The sequence below is a fragment of the Capsella rubella genome, unplaced genomic scaffold (genome assembly GCF_000375325.1).
Source record: "Capsella rubella cultivar Monte Gargano unplaced genomic scaffold, Caprub1_0 scaffold_6, whole genome shotgun sequence".
NCBI lineage: Eukaryota > Viridiplantae > Streptophyta > Magnoliopsida > Brassicales > Brassicaceae > Capsella > Capsella rubella.
The window spans coordinates 2,845,389-2,859,968 of NW_006238918.1; the positions used below are offsets into that span (position 1 = coordinate 2,845,389).

The window sequence follows — 14,580 nt, forward strand, 5'->3', positions numbered from 1 at the left end:
AAAAGTTTCTGTTATATTCATTCATTCTACACATGGATATTATATATAGCAACACTTACATAATGCTAAACCCTTGTTTTTGGTTTCCTAGTTACTGCTAGGGATTCGGATTCTGGATTTGCCAATAAATTTCCTGCAAGTCCACCATCAAGTAAATTTCTGAACCGAAATTCGTAGCCAAATTACTGGGGTGTTACTGACTCATCAATGTTCAACGTTTTAAGTTTTTAAAAGAGCCTAATCATATGATCTTGCCCATATTGTTACCAGGTCACATGCCGCCACCGACTACTGTAACACTGCCCTCTGAGTCACCCAAAGGAAAAGACCCTTAAGAGAAGAGAGTCTCAATGAGTGATGATATGGGGAGTGGCAAGAAAGCAATATATTAATGATTTAAGGGATATTGCCAAAGAAAATAGGTTAAAGGCTGTGTAGTATTTGTGCCGTAATACGTACAAGAAGAGTCAAAAACAGTATTATTGTGGTAATTGTTATAAATCCAAAATAAGTTTTAAAAATATAAACATTAATGTTTTAGGCTGAATATGTTAAAAGATCGGAGAAAAAGAGAGTAGGAGAGTGAAAGCGTAATAACGACTAGAAACTCTGTGGATTTTTTTAAGTTTGATGTAAAATTTACAAGCCTAAATCTTTGTCAATGAGAGATTGTTACATTACATTGAAGAAACAAAAGACAAAAACACAAAATTTACGCAAGGAAGAAGATGTCATCAGTCATCAACATTAAATACTGCAGAATCCGTAGAGGAGCGTTCCTGAAATCCAATTGAGGAAGTCTCAGCTCTCTTACTCTACACGACCCGTTCCCTTCTCGGTTCATGATCCGACCCGTATACACTTTCCTAAACAGATACACCGAGCTGCTTGTCGACTCCGGCGGCGACGGATTCTCTTTCGTCTTGTAAATTGACCATCCTTTTGAGGCCAATTCATTCGAGAAACTCTCCATCGATCCGATTCGTTTGTTAGCGATCCTTGAGAAGAGAGAAACGGAGCAGCAATCCCAATTGCTAACTGTTCCGGATGACGAGGCAGAGGCAGAGGAAGACGTTTCCACGGCGCCGGCGGAGAAGACGAGTTTGAAGAGGCCGTTGGAGAGGGAGACGAAGGATCGGAGGTGCGAGAGTGATGAGGCGGAGAGAGATGGGAATGAGAGCATTACGGCGTCGTCTGGAAGTGACCACGACAGAGACGATGACAACGAAGCCGACGAGGACCACGTCGAAGGATGAGAAGAAGAAGAGAAAGGCGACGGCGATTTCGATTCCCGCGGCGGGAATGAGAAGATGATGTGAGAGAGCGATGGTGTTGGGTACAAATCCATACCCAGATCTCTTGCGACTGTGGCTAATCGGTAGGTGTCTGCGATCAATTCTCGTGTTGGAACGAAGTAGAGCAATGGGGTTTTCGAATTTCTCGTGTTGTTCTGTTTCTTCTCGGATCTCGATCGGGTTTTTGATTGCTTGTATGAGCTGCTTAGGATTTGCCGGATGCTGGTTTCTGCGTCTTCCTCACCGTCTCCGTCGCCTGTATCACCGGAATTATGACTGAGATTGAGAGTCTCGTGGAGGAGAAGAGATCGAGCAAGCTTTAATGGAAGCATTGTTCTGGTTTTCTGATCCCTCTTTACGCTTTCGTCTTCTTCGTTAGGCTGGCTGTTTTTATTCCTCTTTAGGAGTGTTGCTTTCCTAAAAACCAAACATAACCGATCGGTTTAAATCAAATAAAATACCTGATTTGGATCGAGATCGGTTTAATTCGGTCTACTTTGGTTTTATTTGATATAAATTGTCCATCAACATTAATGGCAAGTTTTTCCTTACTCACTCGCCTTCAGGGTTTAAGCGCCGACTCTGCGTACACAACAGAGCTTCGATTCTTCTCCCATGGCGGCTTCTGCTACGTTACTGTCTACGGTGTGTAACTCTGCTTCTTATTTTTCTTTTGCTATGTAATTTTGTATAGTTTGAAACAACAACAAAACAAATTTTAGTTTGTCAGCATCTATCAACGTGTTTGTGATATATGTTTTGTCAAATTGGGTTTTAAACTACTGATCTCTTACTCACACTACGTTCTATTACTGTGATTTGGGTTTCTTCTGCTGGTAATTTATGGATCTGTTTGTTATTCTAATCTCGTTTTAAAATTTGTACGATTATGTAGTGGTTGAGTTGTTCATAAGCTATATATAGATTTGCTCGATTCCATAGTTTTATGCATTGTATTTGAATGTTAACTATGAATCTGTTTTTTGGTTGAGGGACAGGCACATGAAAGAAAAGCTGAGAATCTGAGAGCTTTTATGGTGAATTTGGCGAATTCAAGAGGCTTTTCCCTTCCTGAGACTAAACTCTTCGACCAGAAATTCTTGGATCTTTGTTTATCCCGTACTCCTGATCATCCCACTTATTCCGCTGTATGTATGAAATTATGTCATCTGTTATGTGCAATAAATACACACATACTTGTCTCTGCTGTGTTCTTATGACTATAAATTTGTTTCAGATGATATTTGTTGCTATCATGGATTTGAATACAGAAGGTGGCTCCTGTGAAGAAGCGATATCTGAGTTTATTAAGTCCAAGTACAAGAACTTACCATTTGCTCACACGAGTTTGCTCATTCATCATTTAGCTAAGCTTGTGGAGAAAAAAGAGATACTTTATGACTGCAACACCTTCTGTTACTCTCTTCCGGAAGAGAAGAATACTGTTGCCTCCACTGATGCTCAAAAAACGAGCGCTGTGATAACTGTGAGAACTAATGATCAGCTTGCCGCGAATGAGGTTATGACTCTCCAAAGCGAGGAAGATTGTGTTGAAATTTTGAAATCTGGGGATCCTAAGGTTGATTTATTGGAAGAACAGAGTTTGACTGAGTCCCCAACCAGCCTCAAACGTAAAGCATGTTGTGCCATTAACGTCATTGAAGTAAGGCACACAGAAGATAATGGAGTCAAATCAGGTTTAAGGAATTCGACTGTTGAAACTCCTAGGAAACAGGGAGTTGTTGGAGAACCAGAAGTGGCTCTTGAAAATAGCGAGACTGAAGGTAGGATTGAAGCAAACTGTGAAGAAAGTGAATTATATGAAGTAGCTGTTCTATCTGAGCAAAACAATGTGTTGATAGAAGAGTCGGGTGAAGAAGCAAAACTCTGTAGGACATATAACACGATGAAAGAAGCATGTGTTGCAGTGAAGAGTGGAGCATATAAAAAACTTCGGGAGTGCCAAACCGAAGCATGCGACAATATCATTGCCCTAGAGTAAGCTCTGATCCCTCTTTACCTGTTTTTCTACTCATCTTTGATTTAGCTTTATTTTCATGTTTCTCTTTTTGGGGTTGGAAAAATAGGAAAATGCTGAAACAGTGCAGAGAGAAAGACCAGCTGAACAAGGCTGTTTCAGAAATTAATGATGTTTCTTGGTTGCCTCTATCAATGGTGAGGTCGAAAATCCCTGTTACTTCATGTCACTGTTGTGTTTTTAGCTGATGAAAAACCAGTTCTGAGTCCGTTCTGTTGTCGCAATTTCTTAATCCACAGGAAAGCTGCAAAGAACTGTGGAAAGTTGCCCAAAAGATACAAAGCCAGCTATCTGAGCTCATCGATTCCAGTGATGAAACCATGGTTCCATATGCTAAATCTCCAGGAGGTGAAACCGTAGGAATAAGCAAAGGATTTTGCAGAGAGGATCCCAAGATGAAAAAAACTCCTTGTGAGATCAATGGATCTGGAAAAACCTCCAAACAGCTTGAACAGAAGGAAAGATATAATTGTTCACAAAAGAAACCACAGGTCAAGAAAACGAGAATGAAAAGACTCCGAGACATAGCAACACCAGCAGTGAGGAAATCGACTCGCTTAAGAAAATGAAACTTACAAAAAACAAAAAAACTTTTGGAATGCAAGAATTGTTGTAAAGGTTAGGCTTATATATCTTTATATCAGTATCTACATAAGAGCTGTACCTTGAAGAATCTGAATATTTTTATATAAAGTTTTTTCATGAAATAACAAGAATTTGCCTACTAATGAGACATGGATGCTAACACCTATTAACATTCTACAATCTTTTTTTAACTGCCAAGTACCAGGGATGAGTTGAGATGAGACTCTTCTCTCTGGCATATACAGGCAAACAAATTATAGTCTCCTCTGGTTTTATCCCTGTGGAGTAAAACTCCAATTCAAGAATGGTTTCTGCTCAGGTGGATCCTGGAAGGGAGTGAAGTAATCAGGCTGAAACAAGTACTGGGGAACAAAAGCGTCAGGCTGCAACAACTCCATGGAACCACCAAACAAGGAAGAATCAAAAGCTTCCAAAGCATCCTCAAGCTCTCCCCATTTAGGCTCGCTCTGAACCTCGCGAACATCTGGTGACACAACGCGACCGTGACCACCACCCGAGCTGCTGGAATAATCCTCTTGCAATGTCGGATAAGTCGAGTCGGATGTATCAAAAGGCGATGATGACTGTTCAGCCATTGCCGTGGTCCTCGGCTTCTCATCCGCGGGGAAATACTTCTCCATGGTTCCTTTCTTATTGTAGATTCGACATAAAACCCAATCATCAAGCTGTGTAATAGAAAAAAAAAATGAAAGTTAATACCAAATCTAAATTATCCTTCAGAAAAAGAAAAAAAAAAGAAGAATCTAAGAAAGAAGAAAACATACTCGTAGGTTGTTCTTTTTGTGAACAGAAGCTGATCTATCGACATTAGCGAGACGATACTCGTGCATAATCCAGTTGGTCTTAATCCCTTTAGGAGCTTTGCCGGCGTAGAAGACGAGCGCTTTCTTAATACCCAACGTATTGGGTTTACCGATGGGTTTATCAGCTCCGGTAGCTTTCCAATAACCGGTACCTGCAGCCCGGTTAGGACGGGAACCGTTTGGGTATTTCCGATCTCTAGGCGAGAAGAAGTACCACTCTTTCTCACCGTACAGAGACATATCTGAAAAGAAAAAAAAAACTTAATTAAGAAATGATTCTCTCGAATTTGATTATATAAGAAATGGTAAAGAAGGACATAGATAGATTAGATGTATGTAAGTACCAGGAAGGTCCCAAGGATTGAACTTGTAGAGATCAATCTCAGCGATAACAGGAGCAGAGATCTGCTCGGAGGCGCATTTGCGGCACAAGTAGAATTTGACAAGTTCTTCGTCGGTCGGATGGAATCGGAACCCAGCCGGCAAGTTAAGCTCTGACTTCATTATCTCTGTTAGATTACTCTTCGAAAAGAAAAAATTCAATTTCCAGCTGATGTATCTGAGTTTTGTTGTTGTTGTTTTCTTGCTTGTCTCTTAGTCGTCGTCGTCGTCGTCAGCTTGAAGATGTGTAATCGAGGATTATGTGAGTGAGGGGATGAAGGTTTTATAAGGACGAAATTCGCCGAAATTTTAATTAATGAAATTTTAAAAAATGGGAAAAAGGGAAAGATGACACGAATGGGGGGTAATAAAAGGCACGTGCGGCAAAACGGAGCGTTTTCTTTTCAACGCTGACCGCAGCCAGCTGGGATATGTACGTGGCGCAGTGTGAGTGGATGGTCGACTTGAGAAACGCTTGTGCTGGTGTCACTGCTTTCGTCACTTGGTAGATATTTGACCGACCCTTTGTATATTTGATGTGTCAAACCTTAATCGCCTGCTTCTCACTCTATCTTATCTCTTTTTGTTCCTTTTACTTACCACTACTATGTTTCTTCTTCTTTTTCATTTTATTTTTATTTTAGCTGAGAGAGCAGCCTTGTACTTTTTTTTTTTTTTTATGAAACTGAAATGAAGATAAGTCAGCATTTCTTGGGGTTGAAGTTTGTGACTCGTGTCATTTTGATAGTTTCGGTGAGTTTCTCCGCACCAGATTAGTTCCCTCTTTGACAAAAGTTTGCGTCACAACGGATGATGTCATTTTAAACGTTGCAATCGCCAATCGCAGTCGCCGGAATTGTTTTTTTTTTCTCTTTTCTTACTCTATTTGAAAAATAAAAGATTTCTAAGGACTAATATTATTTGTTTGAGTTTTCCGGTTATTTATTATTAAACAAAAAAAAGTGTTTACGAGAACCATTTTAGCAACTAGTTTGTTTAATCTTTGATTAAGGTACGAACTGAGAGCCGTTTTCATTACAGGCTAATCAATTAAAAATTCAATAAGCTTTGATTCGTGATTGTTTTTTAAAAAAAATAATACACATGGATCCATCCATCCTCTTCTATTTATTATATTACATGAAAAATCTGGAAATAGAAAGCTGAAGTAGGTGTGTTATGAGAGAAATGACGTGGGCTTGTTCCCCGTTTTATGATCATCACTTACGTTTTCTATCATATATGATGATTACTATAAGTCTATACGACTATTGTACACTTTATATATACAGTATGATCGGTTCAACATAATTAAATTAAGTAATGTTTTATTATAATCTATGGTCTTTCCCTTTTACCCATTAAACCTTCCTTTTAACTAATAATTAGGCGATACATTTTATTTTTATTTTTGGTCAAACGTATGACCTTTTGCTTTTTGTCAACTAAGGATATTTCTTTGTTGATCTAAGAAGAATGTTAAGTTATAGTATAAGTCGTATCATTTCATACACATCATTTAAACCCATTTATAATTAGGAACACCAATATGGAGTTTGATTTGGTTTTAAAAGCCAATGAGAGATATAAGATATATACAAATTTTGTGAGTTTTTTTTTTGTGTGGTATATTAGAGATCCAAATTTTGTTTAAATACAAAATCAAGTTTTATATATTTTAGGTCAAAAGAACGAAAATCAAAATCTCGTTTATTGTCATTATGGATGTTAACAGCCAAGTCTATAACTAGAAAAAGATAAGCCCACTAATATTTAATATAGAAAATAAAATCAAGAAAAGATAAGACCTAATGCATGACTAGTATGAAATCCAGATCAACTGCATCTGGACTTGATCTTAATTTATTATTGTGCACAAAAAAAAGAGAGAGAGAGAGAGAGCAAACTTTTATATAAATAAATAGATTTTTGCACTTGTGTTTTGTTGTTAAGTCGATGTGTGTGAATTCAAAAAAAGAAGGAAGCTTCGTGGAACTTGATGTTATAGCTGCCGAACTTGACCTTAAACTATATATACTAGTATATTTTTGTTGTGATGGATTTTGTTTTGTCGTATATAGAAATTTATATTCGAATATGCTTGAGAAGTTGGATAAGGAGGAGACAAGTTGGGACCTCATTGTCGGAGCTTAGAAACCTATCGTCAACAACAATTAGTATCACATAGTATATATGTCCTCTACTATTCATATGACTACTTGTCTTATTTATACTACAATGATTTGGATTTATACATCTCTCCCTCTCCATGTACATGTGTGATGTGTGTGTTTATGTATGACAAAAGTATATATAGCATACGTTTGCAACCCGTGAAAAAGCATTTTTTTAATTGGAACGTTTTGAGTAATATTGAATTTCATTTGGTTGGCTCAAGTTGTAACCGCGAGATTGATAATCTGAGTTGATAAGTAGTAAGAATGAGATCAGATCAAATCTGCCGGATATATAATTATATATTGATCTCTATATAAAGACTCCTTGTGCAGCGTGATGAAACTCTTTTAGAATTTATAGTAGATTGCTATGTGCTGTCAAAGTTGAGACGTAACGTTGTGTCTTGATTTGAACTGGTTAAGACTCATGTCTGTCTCTAGTCTTGATTCTCCTTCAGTTACTTTTACTCTGTTCCATCTGATAACGAACATGATTCATGCATGGTGGTTAATTAATTCGTTGTCGAGAACATAACAATTGAGATAAGACTTGCATTCCCGAAGCATTCGACTAACGTTTGTGGTGGAAACATTTGTATTGCAAATGTCAAGTATCAAACGTTAGAAATATGTTTAAATTTGTTTGCACCCAATTGGGCACTTAAGAAAGATATGTAACCAAAATAAAAGAAAGTCAAAAAATCTCCATTTGTCACACTCTGTCTGTCTCCATCAATCGTTACCCAACTTGGCGGCCCAACTTGTCCTTCTCTCTCATTCACTATAAAGCTTAGAATTATTGGGCCTTAGTTTCGTGATTCATGTAAAACGGGTCGTAACTTCTCTTTTTTACTTGATCCACTATCCAAGTTTGATAATATCCTACTCTGATCGTATTTAGCTTTAATATTGTTTTATCATTCCAGTTTAGATGATCCTTGTTTCGTTGTAGCTTTTACAATAATTAGGCTGCACAAAATGTTTCATCAAGGTATAAATTCAAACATCGACTACCAATTTTTATAAATTTAATAATGCAAATAGCTAGTATATTTATCAACAAAAATAGACATTTAATTTGACGAATCATATAGGTGCAAAGGGAAATAGTATGGATTGTATATGAAGATAGAATCTTGGAATGCATAATAACTTCTTTAAATGAGAATGATTTTCAAAGATTCTCTTATTTACATTAAAATAATAATAAAGATATATAATGGTGGATAGGAGCACTCGATAAAAAAATTCGATTCTCTTGTCAATATAGTCATGCATACCAATCACTACGATACTGTTGTCACTTTTTTTTTCTTCATCCTTTGGACGGTGTTGGTACACTTGCTCAATCTCTATAAATCTATTTATAAATAATGTCGCGCTTTTCACTTTGTTTAAAGTTGAAATTTGGTAAATTGTACATACTTACCATCACGCGTTACAACTTGTGTAGTTGTAGAGGATGTGTTCCGTAAATACCGGTTCTCGTGATTACTGATACTTGAAGTCTACTCTTGTGCACAAGTCCTATGAGTATGACCCTCGTAAAATATGAACAACATAAAGAAGAAAGGGATCGATCGATCACAGACTACCTACTAACCTACTAATTAAGTTCGAGTGGTGGATATGACTTACTCAAATACGTCAAAAAAAGCCATTATGAATTTTGGTGCAAAACATCAAATCCAAATTCATAGTCAGAACTCTTAAGACTTTGATGTCTAAACTTTGAACCACACGACGTAAAAGAAAACATTCCATACTTTAAATTTCTCAAGACGTTTCCATGCATAGCCTAATATTTGTTTTTCGTCGTATTCATATTTAGGTACATGTCTACAAATATCATTCTCGAAACTACTAAAGTTTTCATAATTCATTTTTCTAACTTTTTCGTTTCACTTTCGAACAAAACACTACGCCTACGCGTGGCCTTTGGAAATAAACTCCACGTTATATGGAGGAACACCATGATGAACATTCTAATATATAATATATTTAAGCACTTAGGCAGCATAAATTCTCTCTAATCATATAATATTTGAGCACTTGGTACGTATATCCTTCGTTAGATTATACATTTATAAAAATATTTGTACATAATAATGAGTTTTCACAACTTTGTTTTCATTATGAATATAAATAGTGTGAGTGATTGAGTAGAGAACCCAAAAGGTACGGAGGAGAAACAAGCATTCGATTCTTTCTTATTTTATTATATTCATCTCTCACTAATGATGGTCGAGAACAAAAGAAGACGAAAAATATACCTAACAAACAAAATATTGTCAAATTTGAAATAATTTGTCATACACAAAAACATTTCATATATAATTTTTAGTTAATTAATTTATATTCCACACTTTCCAAGGCTTATATAAGAAGGTGAGCAAACACAAATCAAAATGCAGCAGCAACTAAACCTATCCATCACCCATCTCCTTAGTTCTATTTTTCTCTTCTTTGTGTTTTTGGTTCATATATATAGCTTTGTAATAATATATATAGTCTTACTTCTTCTCTTAAGGTCATCAATTAATAAGAGGAGGTACTGTATATTACTATACCTTTCTCTCTATTATTTTTACTTATATTTTAACATTACAATTCGAAAACGAGTTTTCAATATCTTTACTAGTTTCCCATTCAAATGAAGTCATACTTCAATCAAATACTCTCTCACACTTACATAAAACTATACTATTTACAATGTTAACAAAATTTCTACCATATCATCTATATCTAGATTTGCATAGGAAATTGTAAAACATTCAACAATTTTTTAAGCTCAACTAAGAGTTCTAAATTTGATTTTCTCCTTTTTAATATCCCACAAATGATTATCTTCTTCTTCTTAACCACCTTAAATAAAGTCCTCGTAGTAATATATATATATATATATATATATATATATATATATATATTCGGTTTGGAATATACCGGTTCAAATTATTCGAATTGAATAAAACTTGCACTAAACGTTGTTTTGATTCACTCTCCCACGTTCCAAATAGCTAATTTTGGTTTGTTACTGAATTAACAGATGGGTGAAACCGCTGCCGCCAATCACCACCGTCACCAACACCATCACGGCCACCAAGTCTTCGACGTGGCCAGCAACGATGTCGTACCTACACAACCAGCTTTTAAATGCTTCGACGATGATGGTCGCCTCAAAAGAACCGGTTAGGATTTAAACAAACCAAATATAAATGTCACACGTTCATTTTATTTTTCTTTATAAACGTAAAACACTAAAACGCTAAAACGCAAAACCGAAACGTATTTTTATTGCAGGGACTGTTTGGACCGCGAGCGCTCATATAATAACAGCGGTGATTGGATCCGGCGTTTTGTCATTAGCATGGGCTATCGCACAGCTCGGATGGATCGCTGGACCTGCGGTGATGCTATTGTTCTCTTTCGTTACTCTTTACTCCTCGACACTTCTTAGCGATTGCTACAGAACCGGCGATGCAGTGTCTGGCAAGAGAAACTACACTTACATGGACGCCGTTCGATCAATCCTAGGTACCAATATTAGTGAATGAACCCATCAATATTGGATTTTTTGAATGCTCTGTTTTGCTCACTCTGTTCCGCTCTCTCTTTTTTTACTTTGTTTTTGTTTTGAGTATTGAAATGCTCTGTTTACTTGTAGGTGGGTTCAAGTTCAAGATTTGTGGGCTCATTCAATACTTGAACCTCTTTGGTATCGCAGTCGGATACACAATAGCAGCATCTATAAGCATGATGTGAGTTGGTTTCTTTGTTTCCTATTCCAAACATTCTTTACAACAAAATAAAAATAAGGGAACTAAGAAAAAGGATATTAACATTTGCATACTCGGATGGATCATGTAGGGCGATCAAGAGATCGAACTGTTTCCACAAGAGTGGAGGAAAAGACCCATGTCACATGTCGAGCAATTCTTACATGATCGTATTTGGTGTGACAGAGATCTTGCTCTCTCAGGTTCCTGACTTCGACCAGATTTGGTGGATCTCCATCGTTGCAGCTGTTATGTCCTTCACTTACTCTGCCATTGGTCTAGCTCTTGGAATCGTTCAAGTTGCAGGTGATTATTAAGTACAAAACACTCCCATCATCTTTACGGAAATATCTAAAAAAATGCTAAATCTTGATGTGTATTGTCTCAGCAAATGGAGTTTTCAAAGGGAGTCTCACTGGAATAAGCATCGGAACAGTGACTCAAACACAAAAGATATGGAGAACCTTTCAAGCACTTGGAGACATTGCTTTTGCCTACTCATACTCTGTTGTCCTAATCGAGATTCAGGTAAATAACATAAAAAGTCTATCTTTGCACAAAAGATTCATCTTTTAGGTATAAAAAACAGAATCCTTTTCTTTGCACAAAAGATTCAGCTGATCGATTATTTTTGTTTTGGTTATCTAGGATACCGTAAGATCTCCACCGGCAGAATCAAAAACGATGAAGAAAGCTACAAAAATCAGCATCGCTGTCACGACTATGTTCTACATGCTATGTGGCTCAATGGGTTATGCCGCCTTTGGAGATGCAGCACCTGGAAACCTCCTCACGGGATTCGGATTCTACAACCCGTTTTGGCTCCTTGACATAGCCAATGCCGCCATTGTCGTCCACCTTGTAGGAGCTTACCAAGTGTTTGCTCAGCCCATCTTTGCCTTTATTGAAAAGTCAGCCGCAGAGAGATATCCAGACAATGACTTCCTCACCAAGGAATTTGAAATCAGAATCCCAGGACTTAAGTCTCCATACAAAGCAAACGTTTTCAGGGTAGTTTACCGGTGTGGCTTTGTCGTTTCAACCACCGTGATATCGATGCTAATGCCGTTTTTCAACGATGTGGTTGGGATCTTAGGGGCGTTAGGGTTTTGGCCCTTGACGGTTTATTTTCCGGTGGAGATGTATATAAAGCAGAGGAAGGTTGAGAAATGGAGCACGAGATGGGTGTGTTTACAGATGCTTAGTGCTGCTTGTCTTGTGATCTCGGTGGTCGCCGGAGTTGGATCAATAGCCGGAGTGATGCTTGATCTTAAGGTCTACAAGCCCTTCAAGTCTACATATTGATGATCATGGTCCATGATGAACAACAAGAAAGTTGGTGTGTAAAATTTATTGTATATCTAGCAATTCAAAAGAAAACTTGAAAAATGTGTATATTGTATGCTTTTATTTCGTATGGTTTTATCGTTGTAATAAAATTTTAAAGTATGCTATAAATTATATAAATTCGTGTGTTTGTAATTTCAATATCAAATTAGTTTGTACTTAGTGTTGGTTGTTTCCGTTCAATTGATTATTATGAATGAGTTAGGTGTTGAGAAACATGGTGATGGTAAAATGGAATTTAAAACAAAGTGAGACACTGACATTTCAATGATTTAATTAAAAAGGAGCAATTTGGATGGTTTAGCATAAAAGAGAATCTCCTCAAATAAGTATAATTGAGCTGTCCACCCAAAAAAAGAGCATATTTCAAGAATATCATATAATGTTGTTCCATTATCTAATAGCCTATCTCACTTATCACAAACATGTAGGGTTCTTGAATCATGTCAATGATCAGAATCTTTGAAAGTATCTGCGATTAAAGCACATGTTTTGAAACAGCTCAGAAACTTTCAAGATGTGCTACTAATAGATCTAAGCTCAGAGAAGATATGTAATATGCCTCCTTCGTCTTCTCATTTATTCAGTAATCAGAGGGTAAATAGTTTCTTACAAAGGAATTCTGATTAAGAGATTGAGAGGAATGTCGAGAGTTCATCATCCAACAGATGCTTGAGTAGTTTTCTGTGTTGAGTTTGTGTTATGTAAAGATGCAGCCGCCGCTTCACGCTCCTGCCGGATTCGCTCTCTCTGTAGAGATTCAATGTAACAACAGAGAAACAAACAAAACTAATGTTAGTCAGTAATGACATGAGACGCCAGAAGATGGGAGAAAAACCAGAGAAAATAACAGTAGAGTAATTGAGCGCATGATAATGCAACATGATCCAATTTGTTGTAAAACTCAGAGCATATGTCATGCTATCTATGCAAATAACCTACTGTGTCAAGATAGCTAGCTTCACCAAGAAACTTGTATGACCTTTTTATGAGAAACAGACTCCATCATCTGAATAATTAGCGAACAGTCTCAGTATTTAGTGATATAACTAGTTTGTATCTAAAATCTGAGGGATAAAAAGAGCTAATATAGCTACCCAATTATCCACAGAACAGTTTTCTCGAGTCAAAATATCTAATAACAGCATATGAACACACTATATGTGAACTGAACATCAGCTCTCAGAGACTTGCGTTTTCAGATTGACAAATATATCCATAAAAGAGATTCGAGCCCTTAAAGAAATATAAGCTAAAATGCCCTCTATCAAAGTATATGATCATAAACTAGATGAGTTAATCTACAAACTTGGGAGAGACAGAAACATAACGAAAACAGAAAGAGATCACTGTCTCCAAGTTAATCTACACACTAGGAGACACTGGAACATAACGAAAAACAGAAGCGATTTATTCATAGTCTTTGGAGTTAAAATCTACAACATACCCTTCTCTCCCAGTAAGGCAAGAAGCAGACGAAGTCATAGACAGGAGTAATGGTCTGCACCAAGAGAAAGTTTATTCCAGTAAAAAGCAAGAGTCCCTTCAATGGCCTTGTTCTGTGAGGCATCTTTGTTCCAAGTCAAGAATCTTCAGCTCTGTAATCATGAATAGTTCAGATCACCCAGTCATAATGATTCAGTTGAATCCTGAATCCTAACTTATTTTATCAAAGCAAAAGCATTTCCTAGTAAGGAAGCGTTTCAATTCAACATTGCTGGAGTTTGTGACTTACCCGAGATTGTGAAATCAATTCTGAAGAAACTTCCATCAACACATCACCATTCCTGTAGCAGAATCACAATAAGAAAAAAACAGTGTCAAGTAGAAAAGAATCGAATGATATCAGAAAAAAGCAACATCCTCAAATATTTGAAATCATAAAGAGCAGTAAAGTACAGGATCTAAATACTCCACTAACGAAATCGAGACCCTCCAAACAGTTTCGCTAAGAACAATCGGCAAAATGGAGTAAGACTCACGTCGGAGATGCTAAGAAATCGTCGGAGACGGAAGAGAGAACGGTGGCTAGCAAGAAGCTATTAGGTTTCTACTTTATTTCCTTCAACGACGCCGTTTAGTTAAGTGAAAGAAATTTAACGGTGGATGAATGCGTAACGTGGCTACTTACTCAGCCAGAATGAGTTTCAGACGTCC

The 14,580-nt window shown here is 36.9% G+C and overlaps 5 protein-coding genes across 6 annotated transcripts; 2 read left to right on the forward strand and 3 right to left on the reverse strand.

The window, feature by feature from the left end:
• Positions 1–583: 583 nt before the first annotated feature.
• On the reverse strand, positions 584–1,855 carry LOC17883189 (putative uncharacterized protein DDB_G0277255). The gene has a single exon (XM_006289434.2). It carries the CDS (start codon positions 1,625–1,627, stop codon positions 713–715), a length of 915 nt encoding a protein of 304 aa, XP_006289496.1. The 5' UTR covers positions 1,628–1,855; the 3' UTR covers positions 584–712.
• Positions 1,292–4,040, forward strand: LOC17883746. The gene is made up of 6 exons (XM_023780202.1): positions 1,292–1,378; positions 1,862–1,940; positions 2,294–2,443; positions 2,533–3,293; positions 3,383–3,470; positions 3,573–4,040. The coding sequence occupies exons 2-6, from the start codon at positions 1,911–1,913 to the stop codon at positions 3,900–3,902; spliced, it is 1,359 nt and encodes a 452-aa protein (XP_023635970.1). The 5' UTR covers positions 1,292–1,378; positions 1,862–1,910; the 3' UTR covers positions 3,903–4,040.
• On the reverse strand, positions 3,995–5,372 carry LOC17884540 (protein ATAF2). The gene is made up of 3 exons (XM_006289631.2): positions 5,087–5,372; positions 4,704–4,984; positions 3,995–4,604 (listed from the first exon to the last, which is right to left on the reverse strand). The coding sequence occupies exons 1-3, from the start codon at positions 5,244–5,246 to the stop codon at positions 4,191–4,193; spliced, it is 855 nt and encodes a 284-aa protein (XP_006289693.1). The 5' UTR covers positions 5,247–5,372; the 3' UTR covers positions 3,995–4,190.
• Positions 5,373–9,719: 4,347 nt separating this feature from the next.
• Positions 9,720–12,564, forward strand: LOC17884471 (amino acid permease 2). Its single transcript, XM_006287525.2, has 7 exons — positions 9,720–9,851; positions 10,347–10,488; positions 10,601–10,834; positions 10,965–11,058; positions 11,168–11,382; positions 11,465–11,604; positions 11,725–12,564. The coding sequence occupies exons 2-7, from the start codon at positions 10,347–10,349 to the stop codon at positions 12,379–12,381; spliced, it is 1,482 nt and encodes a 493-aa protein (XP_006287587.1). The 5' UTR covers positions 9,720–9,851; the 3' UTR covers positions 12,382–12,564.
• Positions 12,565–12,722: 158 nt separating this feature from the next.
• On the reverse strand, positions 12,723–14,492 carry LOC17882984. Of its 2 annotated transcripts, none has more exons than XM_006288933.2 (4): positions 14,323–14,420; positions 14,159–14,210; positions 13,871–14,021; positions 12,723–13,173 (listed from the first exon to the last, which is right to left on the reverse strand). In XM_006288933.2, exons 3-4 carry the CDS (start codon positions 13,991–13,993, stop codon positions 13,081–13,083), a joined length of 216 nt encoding a protein of 71 aa, XP_006288995.1. In that variant the 5' UTR covers positions 13,994–14,021; positions 14,159–14,210; positions 14,323–14,420; the 3' UTR covers positions 12,723–13,080. The 2 variants fall into 2 exon arrangements, with proteins under 2 accessions (XP_006288995.1, XP_023637533.1); XM_023781765.1 differs by having other exon boundaries at positions 12,788–13,173; positions 14,406–14,492.
• Positions 14,493–14,580: the final 88 nt, after the last annotated feature.

Bases quoted from the DNA above. Each gene is read 5' to 3' on its own strand.
- LOC17883189 (XM_006289434.2), bottom strand. From the start codon at position 1,627: ATGCTTCCATTAAAGCTTGCTCGATCTCTTCTCCTCCACGAGACTCTC.
- LOC17883746 (XM_023780202.1), top strand. From the start codon at position 1,911: ATGGCGGCTTCTGCTACGTTACTGTCTACG. The intron at 3,294-3,382 runs GTAAGCTCTGAT...TTGGAAAAATAG, and splicing joins GACAATATCATTGCCCTAGA to GAAAATGCTGAAACAGTGCA. The intron at 3,471-3,572 runs GTGAGGTCGAAA...CTTAATCCACAG, and splicing joins CTTGGTTGCCTCTATCAATG to GAAAGCTGCAAAGAACTGTG.
- LOC17884540 (XM_006289631.2), bottom strand. From the start codon at position 5,246: ATGAAGTCAGAGCTTAACTTGCCGGCTGGGTTCCGATTCCATCCGACC. The intron at 4,985-5,086 runs GTACTTACATAC...TTTTCTTTTCAG, and splicing joins CAATCCTTGGGACCTTCCTG to ATATGTCTCTGTACGGTGAG. The intron at 4,605-4,703 runs GTATGTTTTCTT...TCTATTACACAG, and splicing joins ACAAAAAGAACAACCTACGA to CTTGATGATTGGGTTTTATG.
- LOC17884471 (XM_006287525.2), top strand. From the start codon at position 10,347: ATGGGTGAAACCGCTGCCGCCAATCACCACCGTCACCAACACCATCAC. The intron at 10,489-10,600 runs GTTAGGATTTAA...TTTTTATTGCAG, and splicing joins TGGTCGCCTCAAAAGAACCG to GGACTGTTTGGACCGCGAGC. The intron at 10,835-10,964 runs GTACCAATATTA...GTTTACTTGTAG, and splicing joins CGCCGTTCGATCAATCCTAG to GTGGGTTCAAGTTCAAGATT.
- LOC17882984 (XM_006288933.2), bottom strand. From the start codon at position 13,993: ATGCCTCACAGAACAAGGCCATTGAAGGGACTCTTGCTTTTTACTGGA. The intron at 13,174-13,870 runs GTATGTTGTAGA...GAATCTCTACAG, and splicing joins TGCCTTACTGGGAGAGAAGG to AGAGAGCGAATCCGGCAGGA.